The sequence below is a fragment of the Silurus meridionalis genome, chromosome 12 (assembly GCF_014805685.1).
Source record: "Silurus meridionalis isolate SWU-2019-XX chromosome 12, ASM1480568v1, whole genome shotgun sequence".
Lineage (NCBI taxonomy): Eukaryota > Metazoa > Chordata > Actinopteri > Siluriformes > Siluridae > Silurus > Silurus meridionalis.
In genome coordinates, this window is record NC_060895.1 from 6311882 (window position 1) to 6326491 (window position 14610).

At 40.2% G+C, this 14610-nt stretch overlaps 1 protein-coding gene across 1 annotated transcript in view; it reads right to left on the minus strand.

Moving 5' to 3' along the window:
* Positions 1-12319, minus strand: part of tyw1 (tRNA-yW synthesizing protein 1 homolog (S. cerevisiae)) — a 79319-nt gene extending 67000 nt beyond the window's left edge. Inside the window, exons 1-7 of the mRNA XM_046863107.1 lie at positions 12109-12319; positions 11677-11807; positions 11396-11527; positions 10567-10668; positions 9673-9867; positions 7740-8003; positions 5759-5875 (exon numbers count right to left, since the gene is read on the minus strand). Coding sequence (XP_046719063.1) covers positions 5759-5875; positions 7740-8003; positions 9673-9867; positions 10567-10668; positions 11396-11527; positions 11677-11807; positions 12109-12169 — 1002 coding nt within the window. The 5' untranslated portion in view covers positions 12170-12319. The remainder of the gene's footprint in view (positions 1-5758; positions 5876-7739; positions 8004-9672; positions 9868-10566; positions 10669-11395; positions 11528-11676; positions 11808-12108) is intronic.
* Between the last annotated feature and the right edge of the window lie 2291 nt (positions 12320-14610).

Here is a 14610-nt window from a genome sequence, read left to right on the forward strand (position 1 = left end):
CAGTATTTGTCCTTCCCTGACACTTTCTGTACTGTAGATATATTATATGTCAAAATCCACTTCCTGTCATCACATTGTTATCTTCAGATTTCCTTCAAGCTGCCAGAACATGAGCAGAAGCCATTCGTGCAAGGGACAGCAGTCATGCAGGTGGTGTTGAGAGCTGCGCCCTGCAAGATGGCTACCATGTTCAGACTACTTTCACTCAAACCAATGACACTAATGTGATATCTTTCTGAGTCACCTCACGGCTGTGTCAAAAGTGCTCGATACGCTCCCACGCACTTGCGCGCTAGAGTGGCCTCGCAATTAACGGATCTGATACCGACCATGCAAATGACCAAGACTCCACTCACTGAACCACTACAGAATTTTGGATGAGCTACCTCATTAAACCAGACACAAAGCTTTCTAATCAGCATGCAAAAATCCATGCTTTAGGCAGGCCACCAGTATTGGTGCTCGATACCACAGGAAACCTGATTAATTGGTTTCAACTTAATTGGTTGTGGCTTTGTGACACTTTCCAACATCTTAAATGGGCTTTGGGTTGAGAAGATGTAAAGACGAGTCATTCATCCTACAATGAATATAGGAATCGAAATCAGAACCCAAGAAAACAAACAAAAAAAAAACCAGATCACGAATGAGATGAAAATGTACAACATTCAAGATTCTTGATGAAACAAGAACCACCAACATTTGGCTTTGAAAAGAGACCTGACCAAATCGTATAAAGCAGAATATGCACATTTAAGGTGTGCAGCAGAGGTCAATTGATACTAAGCAGTTGAAGGTTAAGGTCTTTGCTCAAGTGCCCAACAGTGGTTGCTTGGTGGTGCAGGGATTTGAACCCCTTCTGATCAGAACATCTTATCCATTGAGCCATCACTTCTTTAAATCCTTCCGTATCAGCTATGTTTGTTAGTGTATGTGAAAGGCTGGCTTGCTACATTTTGAATTACTTGCTTGAGCGCCACCAGTAGACCCTGCCCTCCCAGAGATAGAAGAAAACCAGTGCTATTAACAGCTGGTTAAATCATTTGCCGTCATCGGAGGCCAGTCGCCAGTGCAAATCGTTGTTAATAAACAAGCATAAATCGTCAGCAGCAGGTTTGGAGTAAGATGGTGCATGCATGACTCACACACTCCATTTATTCATTTCCTCCATTTAATCATTTAGTCATCGTTTGTTTAAATATTGGGAATTTCATATTTATCATTACATAATATAAACATTAGAACGTTAATAAAACAAGCGGTTATACCATGGTCTGTCTCAATGCTCGATTCTGATTGGTTGCACCGACTGCGTTCAAACTGCTAAACCCGCAAGTAGTTCCAGCTTTTTTTAATCATTATTCGATATTAATGTGCGACTTTTATAAATAACTGCAACCATCGTATCGGACAGTCGCACACATGGTGAGAAACCCAATTAACCTTCACAAGCTAAAAGGATCATTACCGCACATCAATTAACATACGCTTAAAATTACAATTGTGATAAATGGGCAAAGGAACAAGAAATGGAGAACACATCAAAATGAGAAATATAACAAAAAAAAACCCCAGCACAAGGAGTTAACACCAACAGCTTCGAGATGCCTGTAATTAACATGCAAACCCTTTCCCTTTTAATAAGTATTTATTACAATTCATTCAAATGTAATTTTATCACACTACTTTTATCTGCATGCATGATTAAACAACAAGAACAACATTTTGAGGGGAATAAATGATGGAACATACTCCGGACTCTAACTTGCCACACCACCAGTGGCAAGTGTTTGACTCATATAATTTTTTTAATAGATTTGGTGCTAAGAGTGGGAAAATAATAATAGAACCATTATTGGCATAATACATCATAGTACTTTAGATACTTACGTACATTTAAAGGCAAATACTTTTGCACTTTTCTCAAGTGAAAGTTTAACGGGAGCATTTTTACTGGAGTAATATTTTTACTAGTGTATCTCTACTTTAACTCAAGTACATTGTTTGTGTACTTCATCCACCTCTGTCTGAGAGGCACCAAATGTCCTTAAATTGTAGGTCTGTCAATATCAGTTCACTTCAGCAATACCACCATCAGAGGTGTGTGTCACTATGGAAGAGTGTGTACCCCCTACCAGATCGTTAAGTATGTAATCGTTTGTCTGGTAGCAATGGTGTGTTTTTCTATCAAACAACTCCAATACCAGAAAATGTGTTTTTTAGAAAATCACATACATTATAAATAGGATTAACAAACACATAAGACTACAAATTTCAACTATTTCTTGATCTGAATCAGAGATGGCAAAAGTACACACATCCTTCACTAAAGTAGAAGTACAGATACTCAAAGTCTCTGGTAAAAGTAAAAGTAAAGAAGTTTGGGCTCTGACATGTACAGTACTTAAGGAAAAAGTAGCCATTACTACTACCTGTTTAAGTGGTAACTGGACCACATCATAATATATCAATACAAAAGATTTTTTCGGACTATAAGCCACTACTTTTTTCCCACGTTTTGAACCACGTGGCTTAAACAACGAAGCGGCTAATTTATGATTTTTTCCTGGGTTTTTCCCGGTTTCACAAACTTCAAGCCAAAAAACTGAACCCCATAACATTAGACCAATAGATTTCCAAACAGAAACGAAAAAATGCACCTCATCTGTGTTCTGAGCTGCACGGCTTCGGGAGAAAAACTTTCATCAGTGTTGATTTTTAAACACACGACGATGCCAAAAGATAAATTCCCGAGAGAAATACAGTAGTTGTGAAAGGAATGAGAAAGACAGTGAACAATGGCTTTCTTGGTCGGCTACTGTTTATATACAAGCCGTTTTAGCGCGTTGAGTCTAGGTGATGGGAGAGCTCACTAACTCCAGTTACAACAGAAATCATATAAGTACAGACAGGTTTCCAAAACTCGATTTTTTTATATTTCTTGACAACAGCGTTATGGTTATTCAGAGAAACTTAGAAATGAGCATCAGAAAATAATGAGCACATAATCCTCAGTCTCACACATGCAGTAATACCGGCAGAATGCAGTGACGTGCTGTTCCCAAAATGCCGCTCTGCTCTTAAAGGAGCCACAACATATTTCACCTGTTACACCGTGTAACAGACACTGTCTTTCGGTAAAGCCTGTGCGGCTTATTTATGTTAAAAATAAAAATATTTGTAAAATTCAGTGGGTGCGGCTTATACAAGGGTGCGCTTTATAATCCGGAAATTACGGTACATTTTGTTATCTAATGAATGTATTCAGGTTGAACAACCACCATATAGAACACAAGCAGAGAAAATATGATGATGACTGAAAACAGAGACATTCCTGATCACCTGATCATGTTTGCATCACTGACTCCCTCTGTCTCATCCAAGTTAACCTCGGACGTCTGCTGTGCTCGTTGTTAGCTTAGTAAACTGGTCTGTGGTGCTTGATAGTCAGAATGATACACCAGTGGTAGATTTGAAAAGTCGGGCAATGACAGGAAATAGGTGGACGTTCTGAAAACGGTGCGCGATGAGAAGAAAAAAAAAAGATCATGTCACAAAATAAAATGAAACTAAATTAACGAGCCTCGTTTAAAAATTTAAGTAGAAAGTACAGATATTTGTGTAAAAAATTTTTGTCTGAAAAAATACATAGTGAAGTACTGATACCAGAAAAATCTACTCAAGTACAGTAATGATGTATCTGTACTCTGTTACCCACCTCTGGTCTGAATCAAATGCTGAACTGAAGGGGGTTATGTGATGTTCTGTCACTCAGCCTGTGTATATACGTGTGTGTGTGTGTGTGTGTGTGTGTGTGTGTGTGTGTGTGTAAAACAAGAGGGGGATCCATCTCATGAATCACTCCTCCATACAGACCTGCAGAGTGGGCGTCAGTGATCACAGTTCACAGTTACGTAAATGCTCACAGCGCCTGCTGGAGCTGCTGTCTACTGTAGCAAACCATCTGCCGCTCCGTCTCCTTCAATGGAAACGCAGATTCTCGCAATACATCTCCTTTTGCTTCCATGTGCTACTGTTTTTAAAGCTTGGATAAGCCACAAGGCCATTTAAAAAAAGACTATTAAAAAGAAATCTTCTAAAGCTGGCTCTCCTAATTACTTGACATCGCAAGCCAAGTGGTTTATATTCCTTAGTAGACGGGAGATTCGACTCAAGCATGAAACCCTGTTCTCCGTTTTGTGTAGTCTACAAGGAAATCAGAGGAGTATCAATCTCAAGCTGTTTATTATGCTGCTTATGCCATGTACGTATAGCTGGTGCTCACTTGCACCACCTGCTGTGAAACTATTGCAAATACAAGAGCAAAAATAAAAAAAATTAAAAGAATCAAAATATACTTTAGGAAATAATCACATTCTACATTTCCTCATCTAACTGGGTCAGTACAGTGAAGACAGCACTTTCTGACTGGATACTAAGCTAGTTTTTTGTCTCTATTCAAGTTTTGAATCTCTCACACACACACACACACACACACACACACACACCTCACACATTTACCACCTTCTGTCTGGCAAAAGGTACAGTAGCATTCAAGAACTCCTGAACAGACTGGTTAAGAATTTCTTTCCGCAAATAGAATGAACTGGACTAGACACACACACACACACACACACACACACACACACACACACACACACACACACACACACACACAACTGAACAATAATAACTTCTGCTGAATTACTAATAAATATATTACATATAAATGTTAAACTACAGACAATTGCTGTCATTGCGTTACTGTCTCATTGTACTGTGTTGTGTTGTTACACCAAATGATGTTTTCATGAGAAGCTTCTTTCAAAGTCAACTCAAACAAAAACGTCTTTCTTCTCCTGAAGAATGTAATACATGCTTTCGTCCCATCTCCTCTAGACCGCTGTGATCTCTTGTCTATAAGCTTTAAAAAGTTCCCACTCGTGGAGTTACACTTACTATAGAATGTGTCCGCTGAACAAGCTGTTTAAAAAACACACACTACATAGACAAAATATTGGAACACCTGATCCCCCCCCCACCTTCGTTGTAAATATAACCCTAACTCTTCAGAGAAGATCGTACTGATGCATGTAGGCGGTGCTCCAATTCTATTACATTTTTATTCCTTACACTTTTTGTGGTAACAATTTTGCAGAGGAACCACATACGGCTGGGAAAGTCAGCGCCATACTTTTGTCCATATGGTGTATATTTGAATGTACTTTGTTTGTTTGCATTGTAATGTGCATTTTGATCTCAAATTCGACAACTACGTTCGAAGTTTGGATTTGAATTCGACAAGCACAAGTGAAACAAACATGCAGCGTGAACACGCGGGGGCAAAGTCAGCGCAAACCATCGATATCAATGCACCGTAAATCCATACGGTAAATACCACGAGGCCTAGATTACCTACAATTGCTGATATTCTGCACCATGGTTCTGACTAAAACACAAAGCAGAATGTGCCTGCTTTAGTGCTTACAGATTTGTATCTTTTTATCGTAAAATAAATTTCACAAGCCGAAGCCAAGATGTGCAGGTAAGGAGCATGAAGAAAGGTTTAAGCATTCCGGCAGGCTCTACACACGACGCTCCACTACAACCATATCACTACCATAGAATTCCAGAGTTAGGAAAATGTAAGTCCCCATTATAACCTGGAATTCTTTTCTAACTACAGTGTTACATTCGAAAAAGAACCTAAATTCCACCTACGGACTGGTATTGGTATTGACTGATGAACTACACCTACCTTGGCTTTCTTGATGTGGTTCATGACATTTCCAAGATCCTCTAGGTCAATGACAGAGCCGTGATCTTTCTCAACCTCACCTCCAGACTCGGCCTCACTGCTGGACTCGAACAGCTCCTGCAAAGTCAAATAGTACACATCCTGAGATCCTTCCTTAAACACCCCTGCAATCTACACTTACATATCCAGAGCAACTTGCAATTGTCTCCTTTTATACAAATAATCAATTCAATACCTTTATCAAGAGCCCAAGTGGCAGCTTGGCTGGGATTTAAACATGCAACCTTCTCATCCGAAACCCAACCTTTTAAAGCTGAGTTACCACAACAATCTGCCATCATGCTGATCTACAATAATCTCCAAAAATCATATTGATCATCAATCATACATTCATATTTGTTTGAACATCATCTTGCTGTAGACACTCTTGCTGTTTTTAGAAAATCTTTGTAACTCTGAATATTAGAAAACACTGACACTGGAAATACCGTACAATACAATATTAAATACATCTTCTACCACCTTGCTACTGTCACTATAACGTTCAAGTCAAACCGGGACTTTGCATTTTAACAGTATAAAAAAAAGACGCTAACGGTACATAGTAAGAGGCTAGTGAGGCGTATTAATGATAGGTGGCGCACATGTCGCGGGCAAGTCCAGAGACCGTTAATCAAGAAAGCAGCCAGCAGAGTTTGTGCGTGTGGTGATGAAGTTTCTTGTAAAATCTATCAGTGACAATCCCAGTCATGGTGGTTCCCAACATTCAGCGCTGGGAAGCCTGATCCTGGATAATCCTCAGAGTTCCTCGGAAGTCATGGTACTGACAAATTTCTCTATTTGAGGGATTAGTTAAACGCTGGGATAAATGTACCGTAATTTCCGGACTATTAAACGCACCCATATATAAGCCGCACCCACTGAATTTTACAAATATTTTTATTTTTAACATAATTAAGCCGCACCTGTCTATAAGCCGCAGTCTATTGTCTATTGTCTACAATAATGTACTTCACACAAGCTTTAACAAAAGACACGTTACACACGGTGTAACGGGTGAAATATGTTGCACTTCCTTTAGGAGCATAGCGGTATTTTGGGAATAGCATGCCAGAAGTGAGCTCTCCCATCACCCAGACTCACACGGCTTGTATCTAAAACAGTATCCGACTAAGAAAGTCATTGTTCACTGTCTTACTCCTTCCTTTCACAACTATTTCTCTCAGGAGTTTATCTTTTGGCATCGTCGTGTGTTTAAAAATCACCCGGTGGAAGTTTTTCTCCCGATGCCGTGCAGCTCAGAACACAGGTGAGGTGCATTTTTTCGTTTCCGTTCGGAAATTTCATTAGTCTAATGTTATGGGGCTCAGTTTTTTGGCTTGAAGTTTGTGAAACCGGGAAAAACCCAGAAAAATTCATAAATTAGCCGCTTCGTTGTTTAAGCCGCGGGGTTCAAAGCGGTGGAAAAAAGTAGCGGCTTATAGTCCGGAAAATACGGTATAAAAAAGAAGCAGGGGAGGGAGTACGTCGGAAAAGTAAATGCAGTTTACCCAATTTGTTTTTATTTTAGAAACTCTAAAGTCCTGGTTTGACTTTCATATTAAAACAAAGGCGTCAGTAATTCTCAAAAACGAATCAAACTCTTCTGAACAGTCAGATCTGAGAATTCAACCGCAATCTCAGTAATAGTTCAAGTAAAACCTAACAAATTCATCAATGTCAAATTATAACCAAATGACCTGCATGTATTTAAATAGCATTTATTAATAAGTTGTTATTTCTTAATATTCAGGGCAGCATATTAATTAGAAATAAATGCCTTCAATTAAAAAACTGCCATTTCGCTGTAAACAGAAGGTAGAAAACACGAGTGCTTCACCCGAAATCCATTTACACACAGGAGCCATGAATAACAGGGGGGAATAGTACAGTTACCATGACGACACAAGTTATACAAGATGCCAGATATAGATGGTCTTACCTCAGAGCTGTGCTTTTCACCCTCGGCTTTCTCATGGTGCTTCTTTTTACTCTTGCACGAGCCTTTTTTACACTCGCAGTTGCACGTCTTCTTCTCACCTTTAGCCAGGGCCTGAAGGCGTCTCAAGAAATCTTCTTTCCACGCCTGGAAGTCGGCCTGAATGCTGCCGTTCCGGCTTTTCGAGACGTCGCAGTCGCCCTCGCCCCGACTCATGATCCGCGTCGCACTCAGCATCCACAGCCACTTGTCCACGTTTTTGCCCACCTGGAAATGGACGTAGAGTCGTTTCAATGGTGCAGTAGGAGTAATGGGAATATTATTAACATCATCTCATCGCATCTTTCATACTAACAGTGTTTGGTGTTTCAGGACGACAGAAAAAAAGACGACAAAAAGGAAAGACTTGGTGGTTCAGCTTGGTGAACCCATTAACTGTCACCTGTCTTCCACCCTGAACTAGTGAGTTGGCTACAGAAACCTTTTGGGAAAGGTTTTATCGTGAAATAGGACAGAATAGGTCAAAACTCAATGAGCAACTGTTGTTTGAAAGAATGTTCAAGAAGATATGATGTAAAAAAAAAGATGGTGCAAATTTCAATTATTTTATTACTGCTGAACTTTTGTGCTGCAGTTTACAAATGCCTCTAAGCAAACAGAAAAAGGCTCATAAAGCACATCTATGTCCTTCAGAGAGAGAGAGAGAGAGAGAGAGAGAGAGAGCGAGAGAGAGAGCGAGAGAGAGAGCGAGAGAGCGAGAGAGAGCGAGAGAGAGCGAGATTTCCACAGCATGAAATATTTGAACAGCATGTGTATAAGAGCACAACAGAATGCAATCGAGAATTCTGGCGTCTCTAGAAATCAGGCAAACTTATCTATTGCCCACTATAACTTAAACCAGCTTGACTCCATTATATTCAAGAACAACAAATCGTTCATTATTAATTTAGTGACTGCTCTATGACACTGCCATTTTAACAGGGGTCATCTTCCCAGGCATTGCGATGGTGAATGGGCTGCTCCTCGTTCCTTACTGACGGTGAAATCGTTTCTAGCTAAGCATTTCCTGTGGGGTGACTCATATTTAGATTTACATTTTAAAACTGTGTTCACAATTAAACTACTACGCTGTTGTCGCTTGGTTGTGAGCCTACGTGAGCCCACACTTCTAAACATTTTAACGTTGCCTCCATGACCGACACACTGACACACACATGACTATCCCACATACGTCGAACAACCGTCGGCCCCGTGATGACATCATTCAGGTACGGGAAATGACAAGCAGCTTCCATTAACACCGAAGTACGAAGCCCCCTTAATCAGGTCCGTAAAAAAAATACAAAAATACCAGTACCCATCATTACAGGGGCCTGAGCAAAAAGAAACAACCTTTATTCAGCTGTTCTGTTAAATAGGACAGGATCAGGTATTGCATCATTTTGTAAACACAGTTCGAGTATACCTGCAACAGCGACTTGTAGCATGTGAGTAATAAATTGTTAGACTGGTTCGGTTTTCCATGTCAGTTGGTAGGACCCTGGAAAATGCTTTTTTTACTGATTACTAATAATTACTAATTACTAATTACTAATACTTATTTTTTTAAATAAACAAATGCTTCTATATTAGTAATTAGTAAAAAGCATTTTTCAAGCACTGGATCACACTGGGTGTCCACATAATTTTGGCCACAGACTGAATTGACGATCAGAATGAATCTGCGGATGACATGAGGAAACTGGAACGATGAACATGGAACCCAAACTAAAAAAAATAAAATAAATGGTGGATGATGGGCGAGAGAAAACTGACCAGAACGTTCTTTTCTAAAAGCCTTGTAATTTGTCTCCCTGCTGCTCGCTAGCAGTAGACACACTTAAGAGGCACCAAAAAAACAGTTTGAACATCGAAGGGTGTATTTCACATGTCTCACCGTGTTGTAATACCCAACGTAAACAGAGTTCCCCAAGCCGAAGACGGCGTATCGCAGACCTTTCAGGTAGGTTTTGCCGTAGCGAAAGTCAGTAGACGCCTCCTCCAACCATTTACAGAACCACTCGGCGCTCTCGGTGGGCTTGCCTTCGGTGTATGTGGCCATGAGGAACACACAAATCATTTTACTGGTGCACTGCACAGAGGAAGAACAGAATTATGAGCATTTCATCATCGCTGACTTTGAACAGTGTGAGATCCGCGAATTGAGTAGTCATGAGCCAGGGGACTGATGTTATCTGCAAGATAACTACAATGCACTGAAACAACTACATACTACTGAATACTACTACTGTTATAAATACGTCGAAACCAGTAGGACATGCCCATCAAGCCTGAAGCACTAGATATAACACCCTTATTGGCCTGCGATTATGATGTCTTATAATGAGTTTTGTACAATGTCCAATGCCAGATTTGTGCTGTCTAACGTGATTGTTAACAGATTCAGATTTCTCGTCGTGTGTCCTCGTCTTTGTATGTGTGCATGTGACAGACTTATAAATATTTCAGTCTATCTTACAAAACCTTTCACTATAAGTTTATATAATAAACACCAACCAGGCATAACTGTATGGCCACTGATCAGGCATAGCATAGCTCTATAATACTGTGTTGGTTCCCCTTTTGCTGACTAAACAGTCCTGACCCATCTAACATTAACTTCAGTACACTACAGTAGCTCAGCTGTTGAATCTGTATATTTAGTTCAAATAGTCTCTAAAATGCCTTTGTAACTAAAATGTATTTAAATTCTTCTCATGGCTCGATCAGAAATTGTCACAAAGTCATGGGAGAGACTACTTCATAGATGTCTTTTACCACACCAGCTCACCTCATCTGACAGTTTATCTTCGGGGTCGTAATCCTTCAAGTCAATCACGTCTGACTGGAACCCCAGGGCCTGGACCTCTTCTGCAAGCTCCCTGACAAAACCCTGAGCAGATATATTCAAATTGGTTATTTGATCGGTTTGGCTTTTGGACAGTTTTTCCTGCTAATTGTTAAAATGTTCATCGTTACACAAGATTGTTGATCTTAAAAAAATTCCCGGCACTCCTGCTGTGTTACACAGATAATACACAGCTCTTCTAAATACTCTGAATTGAGTGGTGTCTATCTTTTGCAGGACTACACTTTACTATAACTGCCTAAATTAATACTGCATTGTGAACTTGTAGACACACTGATTAAGATGAAGCACTAATAAAGTGCAGTGCCGAAGGTTTATCATCTGTCACTGTCACACAAAAAACAAGTCAGGCAGCTTTTATTGAAATAACTGCCTGGGACTGTTTTACATCATCTTTAGTCTTCAGGTCAGACTGGATAACACAAATAACTTTATACCAAGACTTGATCAGACTAGTAAATGTGGCTTCATTTAGTCTGAAAACTGGGTCATGCTAGAAACCATATTTAGATTTTTATATTAGATTGGTCAATACAATTGCTGTTAACCTGAGACTGGATCACTTTTTGATTCAACTGGTTAATGCAGCCTCAGGCCACCTGCCTTACTACCAACATACAATATCAAGGAACACCAGGGAAAAGCATAAAATAAGAAATCATAGTACTGAAGTATTAACCGAGTATTCATTCTACAAAGCGCTTAATCTTTTTTCCTGCTAAACAAATGCGATCTTGAATTTGATGCAAACCTTTGCGGTTCCAGTTTGTGACCCGTAGAAAATCTTTACACCTGCTACATTGACACTCTTTTCCTTTTCAGCTATTTGTTTGTCAGTCTTAAACCCGGTTTCTGGGGTTTTTCCAGGATTGTTCGGCTTCTTCTGTAAAACAAAAAAACAATCAAGGAATAACATCACTTCAGTTAATCAGGTATGCACACAATATAGGTTATGTCCTAACATTCCTAGTGCTCCTCTATTAGACATGTAGTGCCATTGATGGAGAAGAATACAGAAATTTGTGGTCATACCTTTTTCATGATCATGTTCACTGTTAACCATAACCCGATGATTAGTGCAGCTACAGTGTACACATATAATCTCTTGTGCCACACGGACCAAAAGAAAGCTTCAGCATAACTCCAGGCATTGTCCAAAGACCCTGCAAAATAGCATGATAAGGAGATGATATATGTATGTAAATCAAAGCACTAGGGCGGATAATCTAAATGTTTAAAGTGACATCTCATTATAAAGATATGCATGATGATCATTTCTTGTTGTTGAGTCAATCACATTTAATTCACACTAAGAGCTTATTACAGAACTGCATACTGTCTATCATCCATGCACTCCATGTACCAGTGCCACTCTGATTGCTACAGCTGAATAAGGAGCCACTTTGCTAACTAGAGGATGAGCAGCACGGTGTAAGGGACTGCTAGCTAACAAAACACACTCACCTGACATGTCATCTGCTGATACAAAACACAGACATTTTGCTAACAGGGTTATAAAGAACATCCTGGTTGCTGTGTCACACACCGTTCTTCATATAAGCATGAAATAATAGCAAGTGAAATGACTCGATTAGAATGGAACAAGCGTGGAAATAAACTAGCGAAACTCAGCAACGCGCACCCATGGAGGCGGCCATGTTGTTTTTCAATGTGGAATTATGGGAAAAGAGGCGGAGTTTATTTCAGGCCAACGTCCAATGAATACATTCACCTGGAATAGTTGGCCAACAAATATAATGCACAAGACACAAGACAAAGACAAAATAGTTAAAAGTACAGAAATAAAGTTTCTTCTTCTTCTTCTTCTTCTTCTTTCGGCTGCTCCCATTAGGGGTCGCCACAGCGGATCATCCGTCTCCATTCCCCCCTGTCCTCTACATCTGCCTTTTTCAACCCAACTACCTGCATGTCTTCCTTCACCACATCTATAAACCTCCTCCTTGGCCTTCCTCTTTTCCTCCTTCCTGGTGGCTCCATCCTCAGCATTCTCCTACCAACATACCCCATGCCCCTTCTCTGCACATGTCCACACCATCTCAATCTCACCTTGTCTCCAAAACGTCCTACATGCGCTGTCCCTCTAATTAACTCATTTCTAATCCTGTCCATCGTCGTCACTCCCAACAAAAACCTCAGCATCTTCAGCTCTGCTACCTCCAGCTCCATCTCCTGTCTTTTACTCAATGCCACAATACATCGCAGGTTTTACCACAGTCTTATAAACTTTCCCTTTCACTCTTGCAAATACCCTACTATCACAAATCACTCCTGTCACTCTTCTCCACCCACTCCACCCTGCCTGCACTCTTTCTTTACTTCTAACACACTCTCCATTACTTTGCACTGTTGTCCCCAGAAACCTGAACTCCTCCACCTTCTCCACCTCTTCTCCCTGTAACCGCACCACTCCACTGCCCTCCCTCTTATTCACACACATGTACTCTGTCTTACTCCTACTGACTTTCATTCCCCTTCTCTCCAGCATGTACCTCCACCTCTCCAGGCTCTTCTCAACCTGCTCCCTACTCTCACCACAAATCACAATTTTATCCGCAAACATCATAGTCCATGGAGACTCCTGTCTGACCTCGTTCGTCAATCTGTCCATCACCACTGCAAACAGGAAAGGGCTCAGAGCTGATCCTTGATGCAGTCCAACCTCCACCTTAAGCCAGTCTGTCATTCCTACTGCACACTTTGCTGCTGTCACACTGTCCTTATACATGTCCTGCACCACCCTCACATACTTCTCTGACAAACCTGACTTCCTCATACAATTCCACAACTCCTCTCTTAGCACCCTGTTGTACACTTTCTCTAAATCCACAAACACACAATGCAACTCCTTCTGACCTTCTCTATATTTCTCCATAAACATTCTCAAAGCAAATAATGCGTCTGTAGTGCTCTATATAAAACCATACTGCTGTTTACAGATGGTCACCTCTTCTCTCAGCCTGGCTTCCACTACTCTTTCCCATAACTTCATGGTGTGACTGATAAACTTTATTCACCTGTAGTTACTGCAGGTCTGCACATCTCACTTATTCTTAAAGCACGGTACCAGCACACCCCTTCTTTATTCCTCAGGCATCCTCTCACCTTCCAAAATCTTTTTGAACAACCTGGTTAAAAACTCCACTGCCATCTCTCCTAAACATCTCCATGCTTCTACCGGTATGTCATCGGGTCCTTTCCACTCGTCATCCTCTTAATAGCTGCTCTCACCTTCTTGTTACTAATCCTATTCACTTCCTGCTTTACAATCTCCACACCATCCAACCTTACCAACCTTCTCTCTCTCTAATTTTCCTCATTCATCAGCTGCTCAAAATACTCCCTCCATCTTCTCAACACACTCTCCTCACTAGTCAACACATTTCAATCTCCATCCTTTATTCCTAACTTGCAGCACATCTTTCCCAGCTCTTTCCCTCTGCCTGGCCAATCGATATACATTAAAAGTACAGAAATCAAGTATATGAAAGGAAAAAACATACAAATTCAGAAAAATAAGATACTGCATAAACACCATGCCTAACTCACTCTTTTTTAGCCATTTAGTTATCTATAGTGGATAAATCAGTAACATGCCACATATCTTTTTCAACATGGTAAAAAAAAGAGGCTTCTTTTTTAACGTTTATAATTGTTGTATTTTACCATTAATATAATTTTACGTAATACAAGAATTTGTGCACACACACACACACACACACACACACACACACACACACACACACACAGTGGTGGGCCAAGAATTACTAATTTGGGTTTAAATATATATCTTGTTTTTCATGATTATCTTTTCTTTTCATTTTATCGCTAATGTAAATTTCTTGTTGAGTTTCTATTCAATTATTATTTAGCCGCAACCTCATGTACTGCCAGCGTCAAAGGAATCTGTGTTGAACCTTCAGAAATAGTAGTGCAGTGCCTGTAGCT